This window comes from Mobula birostris, chromosome 2 (assembly GCF_030028105.1).
Source record: "Mobula birostris isolate sMobBir1 chromosome 2, sMobBir1.hap1, whole genome shotgun sequence".
In the NCBI taxonomy this organism is placed as follows: Eukaryota; Metazoa; Chordata; class Chondrichthyes; order Myliobatiformes; family Myliobatidae; genus Mobula; species Mobula birostris.
In genome coordinates, this window is record NC_092371.1 from 248,582,765 (window position 1) to 248,597,689 (window position 14,925).

General features: G+C 41.6%; 1 protein-coding gene across 1 annotated transcript in view; it reads left to right on the top strand.

Annotated features, from left to right (window-relative positions):
• Window positions 1–14,925, top strand: part of LOC140211221 (PC3-like endoprotease variant B) — a 1,844,543-nt gene that overhangs the window by 1,517,550 nt on the left and 312,068 nt on the right. The window contains exon 12 of the mRNA XM_072280838.1: window positions 12,559–12,669. Within this exon, the coding sequence (XP_072136939.1) occupies window positions 12,559–12,669 (111 nt within the window). The remainder of the gene's footprint in view (window positions 1–12,558; window positions 12,670–14,925) is intronic.

The window sequence follows — 14,925 nt, forward strand, 5'->3', positions numbered from 1 at the left end:
CAAATAGCTTGTGTCAGATCAGAGAAGCCTATCAATATGAAAAGAAGTGTAATTACAACCTTTTGAAGACCTTTTGTGTGGTTGTGTCATTAAACCCCAGCATAGATCAAAATCAATAAGAGGACTTCTGAAGAGATGCCTTGTTATTTTACTCTTACATAAATAAAAACATTTCACTCTAAATTGAAAAGATAATAATTAAGTTGTGTCAACGATAATCAGACTATAGTTAACCCCTTAAGCACCACTGCTTTTTTTATCAGCAGCGCTGCTCTGTCTAACTTGCTTCTTCATTCTCACTGTCTGGTATGGGGAGAGCACTGCACAGGATGGGGAAAGCTTCAGAAAGCTGTAAATTCAGTCAGCTTCATCATGGGCACAGCATCCAGGACACCTTCAAAAGGCGATGCCTCAAAAAGATGATATCTGGAGAAGAGGGATGCTTATGTGAGAATGCTGTTCCTGGACTACAGTTCAGCATTCAACACCATAATTCTCTCCAGGCTTGACAAGAAGCTCAGAGATTTCGGCCTTCACCCTGCCTTGTGCAGCTGGATCCTGGACCTCCTGTCAGATCGCCGGCAGAGTGGGCTCCCTCACCTCTGCCCCTTTGACACAGGAGCCACTCAGGGCTGTGTACTAAGTCCCCTCTACTCTCTGTATACCCATGATTGTGTCACCAGCCACAGCTCGAATCTGCTAATTAAATTTGCTGACGATAGTACATTGATTTGCTTAATCTCAAATAATAATGAGGCAGCCTACAGAGAAGAAGTCATCACCCTGACACAGTGTGTCAAGAAAACAACCTCACCCTCAATGTCGTAAAAACAAAGGAGCTGGTTGTGGACTACAGGAGGAATGGAGACTGGCTAACCCCTATTGACATCAATGGATCCGGGATTGAGAGAATGAACAGCATTAAGTTCCTTAGTATACACATCACCGAGGATCTCACGTGGTCTGTACATACCGGCTGTGTGGTGACGAAAAACACGCAGCACCTCTTTCACCTCAGATGGTTGAAGAAGTTTGGCATGAGTCCCCAAATCCTAAAGACTTTCTACAAGGGCACAATTGAGAGCATCCTGACTGGCTGTATCACTGCCTGTTATGTCAAGGGCTACCTGTTATATAGGAGGGGTAGGAAGATAGGCAGAGGGGGTGATGTGGCTCTACTGGTAAAGAATGGCGTCAAATCAGTAGAAAGATGTGACATAGGATCGGAAGATACTGAATCCTTGTTGGTCGATTAAGAAACTACAAGGGTAAAAGGACACTGATGACAATTATATACAGGCCTCCCAATCATGGCTTTGAGGTGAACCACAGATTACAGCAGGAAATAGAAAAGGTGAGTCAAAAGGACAACGTTATAGTAGACATGGGAGATTTTAACATGCGGGTCAACTGGGAAAATCAGTTTGGTAATGGATCTCAAGAGAGTGAGTTTGTTGAATGCCCAAGAGATAGCTTTTTGGAGCAGTTTATCATTGAGCCTACTAGGGGATCTGCTATACTGGATTGGGTGCGATGTAATGAGCCAGAGGTGATTAAGGGAGCCTAGGCTAAAAGCACCCTTAGGAGGTAGTGATTACAATATGATTGAGTTCAACTTGAGATTTGATAGGGAGAAAGTAAAGTCTGACGTAGCAGTTTTTCAGTGGAGTAAAGGAAACTCCAGTGGTATGAGAGAAGATGGCTGAAGTAAATTGGAAGGAGCTGCTGGCAGGGATGTCATGAGTTTCTGGGGAAAATGAGGAAGGTGCAGGACATGTGTATTCCAAAAATGAAGCAATACTCAAAGGTAAAATAGTACAACCGTGGCTGACAAGGGAAGTCAAAGCTAATGTAAGGGCAAAAGAAAGAACATACAACAAAGCAAAAATTAGTGGGAAGATAGAGGATTGGGAAGTTTTTAAAAACCTACAGAGAGCAACTAAAAATCATTAGAAGGGAAAAGATGAAATATGAAAGCCAGCTAGCAAATAATATCAAAGTGGATAGTAAAAGATTTTTCAAGTATGTTAAAAATAAAAAATGAGAGTGAATATAGGACCACTAGAAAATGAGGCAGAAGGAATAATAACAGTGGACAAGGAGATGGCTGATGAATGAAATGAGTGTTTCCATCAGTCTTCGCTGTGGAAGACACTGGCAGTAAGCCTGATGTTGTAGTGTGTGAAGGAAGAGAAGTGGATGCAGCTTCTGTTACAAGAGAGAAGGTGCTCAAAAAGCTGAAAGACTTAACGGTACATAATTCACCAGGACCAGATGAACTACACCCTAGGGTTCTGAAAGAGGTAGCGTTAGAGTTTGTGGTGGTATTAGAACTGATCTATCAGAAATCATTGGACTCTGGCATGGTGCCAGGGGACTGGAAAATTGTATATGTTACTCCACTCTTTAAGAAAGGAGGAAGGCTGCAGAAAAGAAATTATAGACCAGTTAGCCTGACGTCAGTGGTTGGGAAGATGTTAGAGTCAATTGTTAAAGATGGAGTGCTTGGGGACACAGGACAAGATAATGCAAAGTCATCATGGTTTCCTTCAGGGAAAATCGTGTCTGATGAACCTGTTGGAATTCTTTGAGGAGAGGGTTAGTGGTGTTCTGAAGGGGTTGGTTTGGGACCGCTTCTTTTTATGCTCTATATAAATGATTTAGGTGATGGAATAGATGGCTTTGTTGCCAAGTTAGCTGATGATACAAAGATTTGTGGAGGGGCAGGTAGTGTTGAGGAAATAGGTAGGATGCAGAAGGACTTAGGTAGATTAGGAGAATGGGCAAGAAAGTGGCAAATGAAATACAATGTTGGAAAATGCATGGTCATGCACTTTAGTAGTAGAAATAAATGTGCGGACTATCTTGTAAACGAGGAGAAAATCCAAAATTCGGAGATGCAAAGGAACTTGGTAGTCTTTGTTAACCTGCCAGTCTATTTGGTGGTGAGGAAGGCAAATGCCATGTTAGCATTCCTTTCAAGAGGTCTAGAATACAAGAGCAGGGACGTGATGCTGAGGCTTTACAAGACACTAGCGAGGCCTCAGCTTGAGTATTGGGCCCCTCATCTTAGAAAAAGTGTGTTGGCGTTGGAGAAGGTCCAGAGGGTGATCACAAAAATGATTCCAGGAATGAAAGGGTTATTATTTGAGGAACATTTGACAGCTCTGGGTCTTTACACACTGGAATTCAGAAGGATGAGGGGGGATCTCATTGAAAACTTTAGAATGTTGAAGGCCTATATAGAGTAGATGTAGGATGTTTCCCATGGTGGGAGAGTCGAGGACAAGAGGGCAGAGCCTCAGAGCAGAGCGGCACCCTTTTCAAAACAGAGATGCAGAGAAATTTCTTTAGCTAAAGAGTGGTGAATTTGTGGCATTTGTTGTCACATGCGGCTGTGGAGACCAGGTTCTTGGGTGTATTTAAGGCAGGGATTGAAAGGTTCTTGATTGGACATGGCATCAAAGGTTACAGGGAGAAGGCTGGGAACTGGGGTCAAGGGGGGGGTTAAAAAATGGATCAGCCATAATTGAATGTTGGAACAGATTCAATAGGGCAGATGGCCTAATTCTGCTCCTACGTCTTGTGGTCTGATGGTATGGGAACTGTACTTCCCTCAATCGCAGGACTCTGCAGAGAGTGGTTCGGACAGCACAGCGTATTTGTGGATATGAACTTCCCACTATTCAGGACAGATGCATAAAAGGGGCCCCGAAGGATCACTGGGAACCTGAGTCACCTGAACCAGAAACCGTTCCAGCTGCTACCCTCCGGGAGACAATACCACAGCATTAAAGCCAGGACCAACAGGCTCTGGGGCAGCTTCGTCCACCAGGCTATCAGACTGATTAATTCACACAGACACAATTGTATTTCAAAGCTATATTGACAGTCCTGTTGTATATCTTACAGTACATACTATTTACTACAAATTACTATTATTTGCACACTGCACATTCAGATAGAGACATAACGTAAGAAATAAAGTCAATTCAATTCAATTCATCCTTCAGTAAGGACTCCCTTCACCAGGACATGCCCTCTTCTCATTGCTATCGTCAAGAGCAAGGTACAGGAGCTTGAAGATACACTCAATGTTTCAAGAATATCTTCTTCCCCTCCGCCATCAGATTTCTGAATCGACAATCAACCTATGAACACTTCCTCACTATTTCTTTTCTTTTTTTTTTGCATTAATTAAATAATATATTTTTTATATATACTTAGTGTAAGTTATATTTTTGTTTAGCAATATACTGCTGCCACAAAACAACAAATTTCATGACATGTACCAGTGATATGAAACCTGATGCAGATTCTGATAGTTGACGACACAACAATGAGTTCCATATTGAGAACCGATGTCTGTGTGTCTCCCTGGAAATGAGGCCCAAGTGACATTCTGACTCAACCCATTTCTCTCCATAGATGCTGCCTGACCCATTGAGTTCCTCCAGCTTTTCAAATATTACAAATAAAGATTAGCTTTATTTTTCACATGTTTATCAAAATATTGAAACATTTAGGAAAATGTGCTGTTTGTGTTGGGGGCAGCCCACAAATGTCACCATGCTTCCAGCACCAACATAGCATACTCACATATCATTAGTCTCTACTAATCCATACATGTTTAGCAGAGGGCTAGGTAATTTCTAAAGTAAGTACAGGTTGAGCACAGCATTGTGGGCCGAGGGGTCTGTATTGTGTTGTAGGTTTTCTATGTTTCGATGTTTCTAGGTTTAGAACATGAAATCAGAGCACCTGCGGCAAACCAACATAATCATGGGGAGAACATACTGTAAAATCTCTTTATAGACAGCAGCAGGAAATGAACCCCGATCGCTGACACTGTAAAACGTTATTCTAATTGTGCTACCCACATAACAACTGTAATTACAATACTCTCTCTCGATTAAGGTAGATGGCCTGATTTCAACCCGAAACGTTAACAGTTTCTTTTCCTTCAGAGATTCTGTTCAATTTACCAATCTCCACCAACACATTATTTTAACGTTGAAAGTTCAAAGTAAATTTGTTATCACCATATACAACCCAGAGGTTCACTTGTGGCACTCACAGTAAATATAAAGAAACATAATAGAATTAACGAAAGACCATAACTAATGGGACAAACACTAAATGTGCAATAGACAACAACCTGTGCAAATACAAAAGAAAAACAAAGAAATAATAAGAATAAATGAATAAGCAATAAATATCTAGAACATGAGAGTCCATAAGCTGTGGGAACAGTTCAGTGATGGGGCAAGTGTTTGAAAAGGCTGATTAGGAATGTTTGCTGCCTCAGATGTGTTAACTAATACAGTGATAAGGAGAAAGAAGGCAAAAGGTCTGCAGGAAACGATCCCGTCTTCAGTGGACTTGGAGAGGAAAATTGATTCTATTGGTTTGTTTCTCTTTCTTGTAAATGCCTTCAAAAAATGTATCTCAAGATAGTAAATGGTGATATATACGCACTTTAATATTTATTTACTACAGAATTTATATTACAGGTTTAAGGATCTTGCGAGTTACTACTTAGCATGAACATGTTTAATTCTGAGTGACATGTTTTTACCAGTTCAGGAACAATTATGTTTCCTGGTATATTTTGTGACGGGGTGGCGAACATGGCAGGACTTGGGGGTTTCCTGACTGCTGAATCAAAGAAAATTTCCCAGATTATAAATATTCAAAGACATAAATTCCTTTGCAATAGTATTTAAATAATCTAAAATATAAACACAAGAAATTCTGCAGATGCTGGAATTCCAGAGTAACATACACAAGATGCTGGAAGAACTATGGGAATGAATAAACAGTTGATGTTTCAGGCTGAGACCCATCATCAGTGATTTATGTCGATGATTTGGATGATGGAATTGATGGCTTTGTTGCAAAGTTTGCAATGATATGAACATACGTGGAGGAAAAGGTAGTTTTGTAGAATAGAGAGTCTACAGAAGGACTTAGACAGATTAGGAGAATGGACAAAAAAGTGGCAGATGGGAAACTGTGTTGGGGAATGTATGGCCATGCATTTTGGTAGAAGAAATGAAAAGGTTGATTATTTTCTAACCAGAGAGAAAATACAAAAATCTGAGGTGCAAAGGGATTTGGGAGTGCAGGATTCCCTAAAGGTTAATTTGTAGGTTGAGTCTATGGTGAGGAAGGCAAATGCAATGGTAGCATTCATTGCAAGAGGACTAGAGTATAAAAGCAAGGATGTTATGTTGAGACTTTATAAAGCACTGGTGAGGCCTCAGTTGAAGTATTGTGAGAAGTCGATCTTAGAAAGGATGTGCTAAAACTGGAGAGGGTTCAAAGGAGGTTCACAAAAATTATTCCAGGATTGAAAGGCTTGTCATGTGAAAAGCATTTGCTGGCTCTGTGCTTGTATTCACTGGAATTTAGAAGAAAGAGGGGGGATTGAAAGCTATGGAATGGTGAAAGGCCTTGATAGAGTGGATGTGGAGAGGATGTTTCCTATGGTGCAGTGTCTAAGGCCAGAGAAGACAGCCTTAAAATAAGGGCGTCCTTTATTTTGAACGAAAATGAAGAGGAATTTATTTAGCCTGAGAGTGGTGAATCTCTGGGATTCGTTGCCACAGGCAGCTGTGAAAGACAAGTCTTTATGTATATATAAGGCTGATAGATTCTTGACTGGTCATAGCATAAAGGGATACAGGGGGAGGGTCTGAGATTGGGGCTGAGTGTAAAAATAGATTAATCTTGATGAAATGGTGGATTCAAAATGCCTAATTCAGCTCCTATATCTTATGGTCTAATCAAGACTAGAAAGGAAGGGGGAAGATGCCAAAATAAGAAGGTGGCGGAGGGGAAGGATCGAAGGTGATAAGTGAAGCCAGGTGGGTGGCAGCGAGCTGATGAAATAAGAAGCTGGAAGGTCTTAGGTGGAAAAGGTAATGGACTGAAGAAGAAGAAATCTGATAGGAGAGGAGAGTAGACCATTGGAGAAACAGAAGCAAATGGGCACCAAGAGGAGCTGATAGGTGGGTGAAGAGCAGGGAAGGGGTGAGGGGGAACCAGAATGGGGAATGGAAAAAAAAAGGAGGGGGGTGAAGAAACTACCTGAAGTTAGAAAAATTGATGTTCATGCTATTAGGTTGGAGGCTACCTAGATGGAGTATGAGGTATTGCTCCTCCACCTTGAGGGTGGCCTCATCTTGGCAGAGGAGACCATGAACTGACTTGTCAAAATGGGAATAGGGTTGAAATTAGAATGGTTGGCTATCAGGGAATCCTCCTTCTTACAGATGGAGTGAAAGTGTTTGACAATATGGTCCTCCAGTCTACAGGAGTATTTAATTTCCAAGTTAAGATAACAACAGTTTGAAGATTTTTACTTATTAAGAGCAGCATGCAGGTAAAGAATTGTCAGTAATGACATCAAAGATCAGTAAAGCTGGGTCTAAATCAGATCAGCCTCATATAAACTACTCAATTATAGATCTTTCTAGAAGAGAAACAGATTTTATGCTTTTCCATTTAGATGTTCCCTTTTTCCTGAACATGACAAATCTGATTTGCATATGATGAGTTTTCTACTCTGCTTGTTCTCATCTCCTCAGCTACACTCGGTAAACCATGTTTAAAGATCAAAGAACAGAGAGCAGTACCACTGTATGGGCCCATAGGCCCACGGCCCATATAAACCTACTCCACCTCAGAACATAGACCACAGAACAGAGAGCAGTACCACTGTATGGGCCCATAGGCCCACAGCCCATATAAACCCACTTCACCTCAGAACATAGACCATAGAACAGAGAGCAGTACCACACTGTATGGACCCATAGGCCCACGGCCCATATAAACCTACTTCACCTTCTAAACCAGCCCATAACATTCTGTTTCCCTTACATCCCTGTGCCCATCTAAGAGTCCCTAATGTCCCTGTTGTATCTGCGTCGACCACCACCACTGACAGTACATTACAGACACCGACCACTCTCTGAGTAACAAATCTCACTCTGACATCTCCCCTACACTTTCCTCCACTGGACTTAAAATGATATCCTCTGCATTGGCCATTTCTGATTGGCAAAAAAAAGGATCTATCTGTACGTTTGGCAGCGAGTCATATTTCAAATTGACAACAAAATTAACAGCTTCCAGCCCAAAGTTCTTAAACTAATCATCTACCTATCTACCCATCACGACTGCCCCTGCTGATGAGTCAGCTAACCTGGACAGAGTACCAGGCTAGGAATATGCAGCACAGCACAGGAAGGCCAAACCAAATGCCTGAACTCAGCATGGTCCCAATCCAACTGAGATTCAACTCCTGTAGTGAGGAACATATCAGTATACAGTACATAGAAATTTGCAAAGAAATTTCCCAATACCTAATAAAGACCATACAGCATAAGAGCAGAATAGGGCCATCTAGCCCATCCAGTCTGCTCTGCTATTCAATCACGGCTGATCTTTTTCTCCCCTCCTCAGCCCCACTCCCTGGACTTACTCTCTGTAACCTTTGATGCCGAGGCCAATCAAGAACCTATCAATCTCTGCCTCAGATACACCCAATGACATGTCCTTCACAGCTGCCTGTGGCAGCAAATTCCTCAAATTTACCACCCTCTGACAGAAGAAATTTCTCCACATCTCTGTTCCTGTATTCCAAGGCTGTGCCCTCTTGTCCTAGATTCCCCCACCATGATGTGGAACATCCTTTCCACATCAACTCTGTCTAGGCCTCTCAACATTCGAAAGGTTTTAGTGAGATCTGCCCTCATCGTTCTAAATTCCAGTGAGTACAGACCAACAGCCATCAAATGTACCTTGTATGACAAACATTTCATTCCTGGAATCAACCTTGTGAGCCTCCTCTGGACCCTCTCCAATACCAGCACATCTTTTCTTAGATGAGGAGCCCAAAACTGTTCACAATAGTCAAGGTGAGGCCTCATCAGTTCCTTATAAAGCCTCTGCATCACATCCCTGCTCTTGTATTCTAGACCTCTTGAAATGAATGCTAACATTGTGTTTGCTTTCCTCACCACCAACTCAGCCTACAAGTTAACCTTTAAGGTGTTCTGCACAAGGACTCCTAGGTTCCTTTGCATCTCAGATTTTCAGATTTTCTCCCTGTTTAGATAAAAAGTCTGCACATTTAGTTCTACAACCAAAGTGCATGACCATGAATTTTCAAACATTGTATTTCATTTGCCACTCTCTTAATCTGTCTAGGTCCTTCTGCAGTCTGTTTCCTTAACAACAGCTGCCTCTCCACCAATCTTCATATAACCTGCAAACTTGGCAACAATGCCATCTATTCCATCAGCTAAATCATGTTCTGTGTCTCCAAGTACTCCATCACTTCATCCTTAACAATTGACTCCAACATCTTCCCAACCACTGAGGTCAGGTTAACTGGTCTATAATTTCCTTTCTGCTGCCTTCCTCCTTTCTTAAAGAGTGAAGAGACATCTGCAATTTTCCAGTCCTCTGGCACCTTGCCAGAGTCCAATGATTTTTGAAAGATCATTACTAATGCCTTCATAATCTTTACTGCTACTTCTTTCAGAACCCTACAATTCACTTCTAGAGTCTTGCAGGCTGCAATAAACTTCAACAGAGGACATTATGATGTTCCTTCAGCTTACCTTGGCCTCCTTTGAAACAGTGTAGAATACTAAAGACAAAGGAGTCAAGTTAAGTCACTTTTTATTGTCATTTCGACCATAACTGCTGGTACAGCACACAGTAAAAATGAGACAACATTTTTCAGGACCATGGTGCTACATGAAACAATACAAAAACTACACTGAACTATGTAAAACAACACAAAACTACACTAGACTACAGACCTATCCAGGACTGCATAAAGTGCACAAAACAGTGCAGGCATTACAATAAATAATAAACAAGACAATAGGCACAGTAGAGGGCAGTAGGCTGGTGTCAGTCCAGGCTCTGGGTATTGAGGAGTCTGATGGCTCGGGGGAAGAAACTGTTACATAGTCTGGTCGTGAGAGCCTGAATGTTTCGGAGCCTTTTACCAGATGGCAGGAGGGAGAAGAGTTTGTATGAGGGGTGTGTGGGGTCCTTCATAATGCTGTTTGCTTTGTGGATGCAGCGTGCAGTGTAAATGTCTGTAATGGCAGGAAGAGAGACCCTGATGATCTTCTCTGCTGACCTCACTATCCGCTGCAGGGTCTTGCGATCCGAGATGGTGCAATTTCCGAACCAGGCAGTGATGCAGCTGCTCAGGATGCTCTCAATACAACCTCCGTAGAATGTGGTGAGGATGGGGGCTGGGAGATGGACTTTTCTCAGCCCTCACAGAAAGTAGAGACACTGCTGGGCTTTCTTGGCTATGGAGCTGGTGTTGAGGGACCAGGTGAGATTCTCCGCCAGGTGAACATCCTTAACAATTAACTCCAACAACTTCCCAACCACTGAGGTCAGGCTAACTGGTCTATAATTTCCTTTCTTAAAGAGTGGAGTGACATTTGCAATTCTCCAGTCTTCTGGCACCTTGCCAGAGTCCAATGATTTTTGAAAGATCATTACTAATGCCTTCATAATCTTTACTGCTACCTCTTTCAGAACCCTACAATTTACTTGTAGAGTCTTTCAGGCTGCAATAAACTTCAACAGAGGACATTATGATGTTCCTTCAGCTTACCATGGCCTCCTTGGAAACAGCGTAGAATACAGTATTAAAGACAAAGGAGTGAAGGTAGGGGAGGAATAGAGAGATGGAGCTGGCATATACACTTAATAGCTTTTTCCATAGTTTGAAGGTCCAAGGTGAGTTGTTGGACTGTTCACTGGGAGCAGCAGAGTGCCACCAGAGCCCTCACTTCTGTCTGCTATTCAGCATGAGACTGGCTAATGCACGCTGGCTTCAACTACTCTCCTGCGTCTGTTACACATAATTCCATGGTCTTTCTCTTAAAGAATCTGGGCTCTACAGTAAAAAATTCACAGATTCGAGATGAAATAAAAATGGAGGGCTATGTAGGAGGGATGTGTTAGATTGCTCTTGGAGAAGGTTAAAAGGTTAGCACAGCACAATGGGCTGAAGGGCCTCCACTGTGCTGTAATGTTTGATGTTCTATGCTCTATTTCATCCCGTCTCTGTTAACAAATATGAGGAAAAACGTTTATCTCTTCCTCAGCTCAGATGAAATGAATGGCAGTAACCAGTATTGTGTTCTAATGGCAAAGTCTCCATTCTGAAATAATAAATAAGCAAAATTGCTCAAGTGTTCTTCTTTAGAACAAATTTCATTACCATTTTCTTTATCTCATAATATATTATAGCTGCGTACCTATTTGGCGCAATGCTAAAATGGTGGCATAATTATTTTTCCTTTCACTTTACTGCGCTTATTAACCACAACTGTCATCATTTAAACACGACTGTCTCTGTTTGATACTATATATTTTTTCATAATTAGTCACACACCCCCCGGACTAGAATTAAAAATTCTCTTTGCCTTTCGTTTTTCAGTCTTAAATCAAAAAAACTCATCTTAAATGCAGTGAATGAATTACACCTGCGATTTTTAGAAAGAAAATTATTTGCCTACAATTTATCTGCACAGATTTCTCATACCTACCTTACTTGTCGCTCAGTCACACAACAAAAAAGGTTAAATTTGTTTCCTCTTTGTGATCTGCATGATGTTAATATTCATTTATATTCTGTATAATAACATATTTAATAATTATATGTTGGTCGTTGACGCAAACGACGCATTTCACTGGATGCTTTAATGTTTCGATGTGCATGTGACAAATAAAGCTAATCTTTATCTTTCTCCATTTTTTTCATTTTTAGTTATGTTATCAGGTTTTCCCGTTCCTGCTCCTGTCAACCACAGTTTTTTCTTTCTCTGTGGACCAGAGACTATCCCCACTCTTACATTTTTTTAATGTATCTATTTAGGATTTGTTATGCGATTGGGAGAGGAAGGGGTCTGGGATGTGGAGGGTGCTGAGGGAGTGCATCACAGATTGTCACCATGGAAGTGGTAAACATTGTAAAAATTATATTTGATTCTACTTACTGAATTACATTAAGTGCACTCTGCGTATCTTGATACTTCTGAATAGCAAACAGAGTGGGTGCCATGGCAGCATAGCAGTTAGCGTGACGCTCTTTCATCAGGGGTTCTGGAGTTTGAGCTCAGTCCCCGTGTCCTCTGTAAGGAGTTTCCATGCTCTCCTCATGGAATGTGTCAGTTTCCTCTGGGTTGCTCTGGTTTCCTCCCACAGTCCAAAGACAAACCAGTTCATAGATTAATTAGTCATTTACATTGCTCCGTGATTAGGCTAGGGTAAATCAGGGGTTTCTGGCGGTGAGACTAAAAGGGTCAGAAGGGCCTGTTCTGCACTGTATCTCTATATAAAATAAATAAAGTTCAATGCCTGACAAAAGGTATTTACTGCTGTTTGTGCCCTAATGCAACTGAACTGTAATATCTGAAAAAAGAAATCCACTTAATGCTTTTATGTACACGTACATGTGATTCTTTTACAGAGTGAATTGAAATGTGTTTGGTTTGGTTTTAATCACAGTTATGGGTTTGGACTGATGGATGCTGGGTTAATGGTCCAGCAAGCCCTTCTCTGGACTCTCGTAAACCCTCAGCGGATGTGCTCAGTCGAACTGCCACTTGACCCTGTGATGTGAGTACCCCGAGATTCCTTTTGAATTCAGCTTTGTAAAGTTCGAATGCTGAAATCGAAATGTTCAATACCCAGCCATTTTTACTACGGTGGATTTTACAAAATGTATGACCAAAAATAGTAAAATGTATGGGGGGGGGGAGTGGGGAAGCAAATACAAGTGTATTTTGATTAAAGCCTTTTAGAGAAGAGCAGCCTAATCAAAATTGAAGTAATTCTACAGAAGTGTGTGATGAATGATTAATTATTGATCAATAATAGTGATGTGGCATTTTTGAAATGTAAATCTGATACATAAAACACTATTATCATTAATAGAAACAGCTGTGAATTACAGGGGAAGGGGAAGGAAAGAGAGAAAAGAAAGATGGTTGAAAGAGAGAAAAGAAAGAAGGGCAGCCCCTGCTGCTTGCTTGGAAACACATTCAGGTAAACACTTGGTTCAATGGCTGCTCTGCTGACCAAGGAAATTTTGGCCCCAGGGTTCTGAAAGAGGTGGCTGAAGAGATTGTGGAGGCATTGATAATGATCCTTCACGAATCACTAGATCCTGGAATGATTCTGGAAGACCGGAAAATTGCAATTGTCACTCCACTCTTCCAGAAGGGAGAGAGTCAGAAGAAGGGAAACTATAGGCCAGTTAATCTGACTTCAGTGCTTAGGAAGATGTTGGAGTCCATTATCAAGGATGAGGTGTCAGGGTACTTGGAGGCACATGATAAAATAGGCCATAGTCAGGATGGTTTCCTCAAAGGAAAATGTTGACTGGCAAATCTTTTGGAATTCTTTGAAGAAATAACTAGCAGGATAGACAAAGGAGAAATGGTTGATGTTGTGTACTTGGATTTTCAGAAGGCTTTTGACAAGGTGCCACACATAGAAACATAGAAGAAACATAGAAACCTACAGCACATTACAGGCCCTTCAGCCCACAATGTTGAGCCGACCATACAATCTACTCCAGCATTTCCCTACCACATAGCCCTCTTTTTCCCCAGCTCTATGTACCTATCTAAGAGTCTCTTAAAAGACCCTATTGTATCCACCTCTACCACTTCACTGGCAGTGCATTACACACACCCACCACTCTCTGTGTGAAAAACTTACCTCTGGGGTGTACCTAATTCCAAGCACAATAAAACTATGCCCCCTCATGTTAGCCATTTCAGCCCTGGGAAAAAGGCTCTGACTATCCACATGATCAACGCCTCTCATCATCCTATACCCCTCTATCAGATCACCTCTCATCCTCTGTCACTCTAAGTAGAAAAGGGCAAGTTCACTCAACCTATTCTCATAAGACATGCCCTCCAATCCAGGCAACATCCTTGTAAATGTCCTCTGCACCCTCTCTATAGTATCCACATCCTCTAGTGAGGTGATCAGAACTGAACACAGTACTCCAAGTGGGGTCTGACCAAGGTCTTATATAGCTGTAACATTACCTCATGGCTCTTGAACTCAATCCTATGGTTGATGAAAGCTAACGTACCATACACCTTCCTAACAACACTGTCAACCTGTGTCGCAGCTTTGAGTGTCCTATGGACACAGACCCCAAGATGTCACTGATCCTCCGCACTGCCAAGAGTCTTACCATTAATAAGACATGGGGCTCTTAACAACAAATGAGGCCATGGTATTACAGGAAAGATTCTAGAATGGATAAAGCACTGACTGATTGACAGGAGGCAAAGAATGGGAATAAAGGGAGCCTTTTCTGGTTGGCTGCTGGTGACTAGTGGTGTTCCACATGAATCTGTGTTGGGACAAATTCTTTTTGCATTATATGTTAATGATTTGGATGGAATTGATGGCTTTGTTGCAAAGTTTGCAAATGATATAAAGATAAGTGAAGGGGCAGGTAGTTTTGAGGAAGTAGGGGGATGAAAGAACAATTTAGACAGATTAGGAGAATGTGCAAAGAAATGGCAGATGGAATGGAGTGTCGGGAAGTGTGTGGTCATGCAATTTGGTAAAGGAAACAAAAGTGTTGTCTATTTTCTAAATGGAGAGAAAATACAAAAAAAAACTGAGGTACAAAGGGACTTGGGAGTCCTTGTGTAGGATTTCCTTAGGAAATGAGGAGTGTCTGATGGCTCTGGGCCCATATTCACTGGAATTTAGATGAATGAGGGGTAACCTCATTGAAACCTATCGAAGGGTGAAAGTCTTTGATATAGAGTGGATGTGAAGAGGATGTGTCCTATGCTGTGACAGCCCAAGACGAGAGGACACGGCCTCAGAATAGAAGGG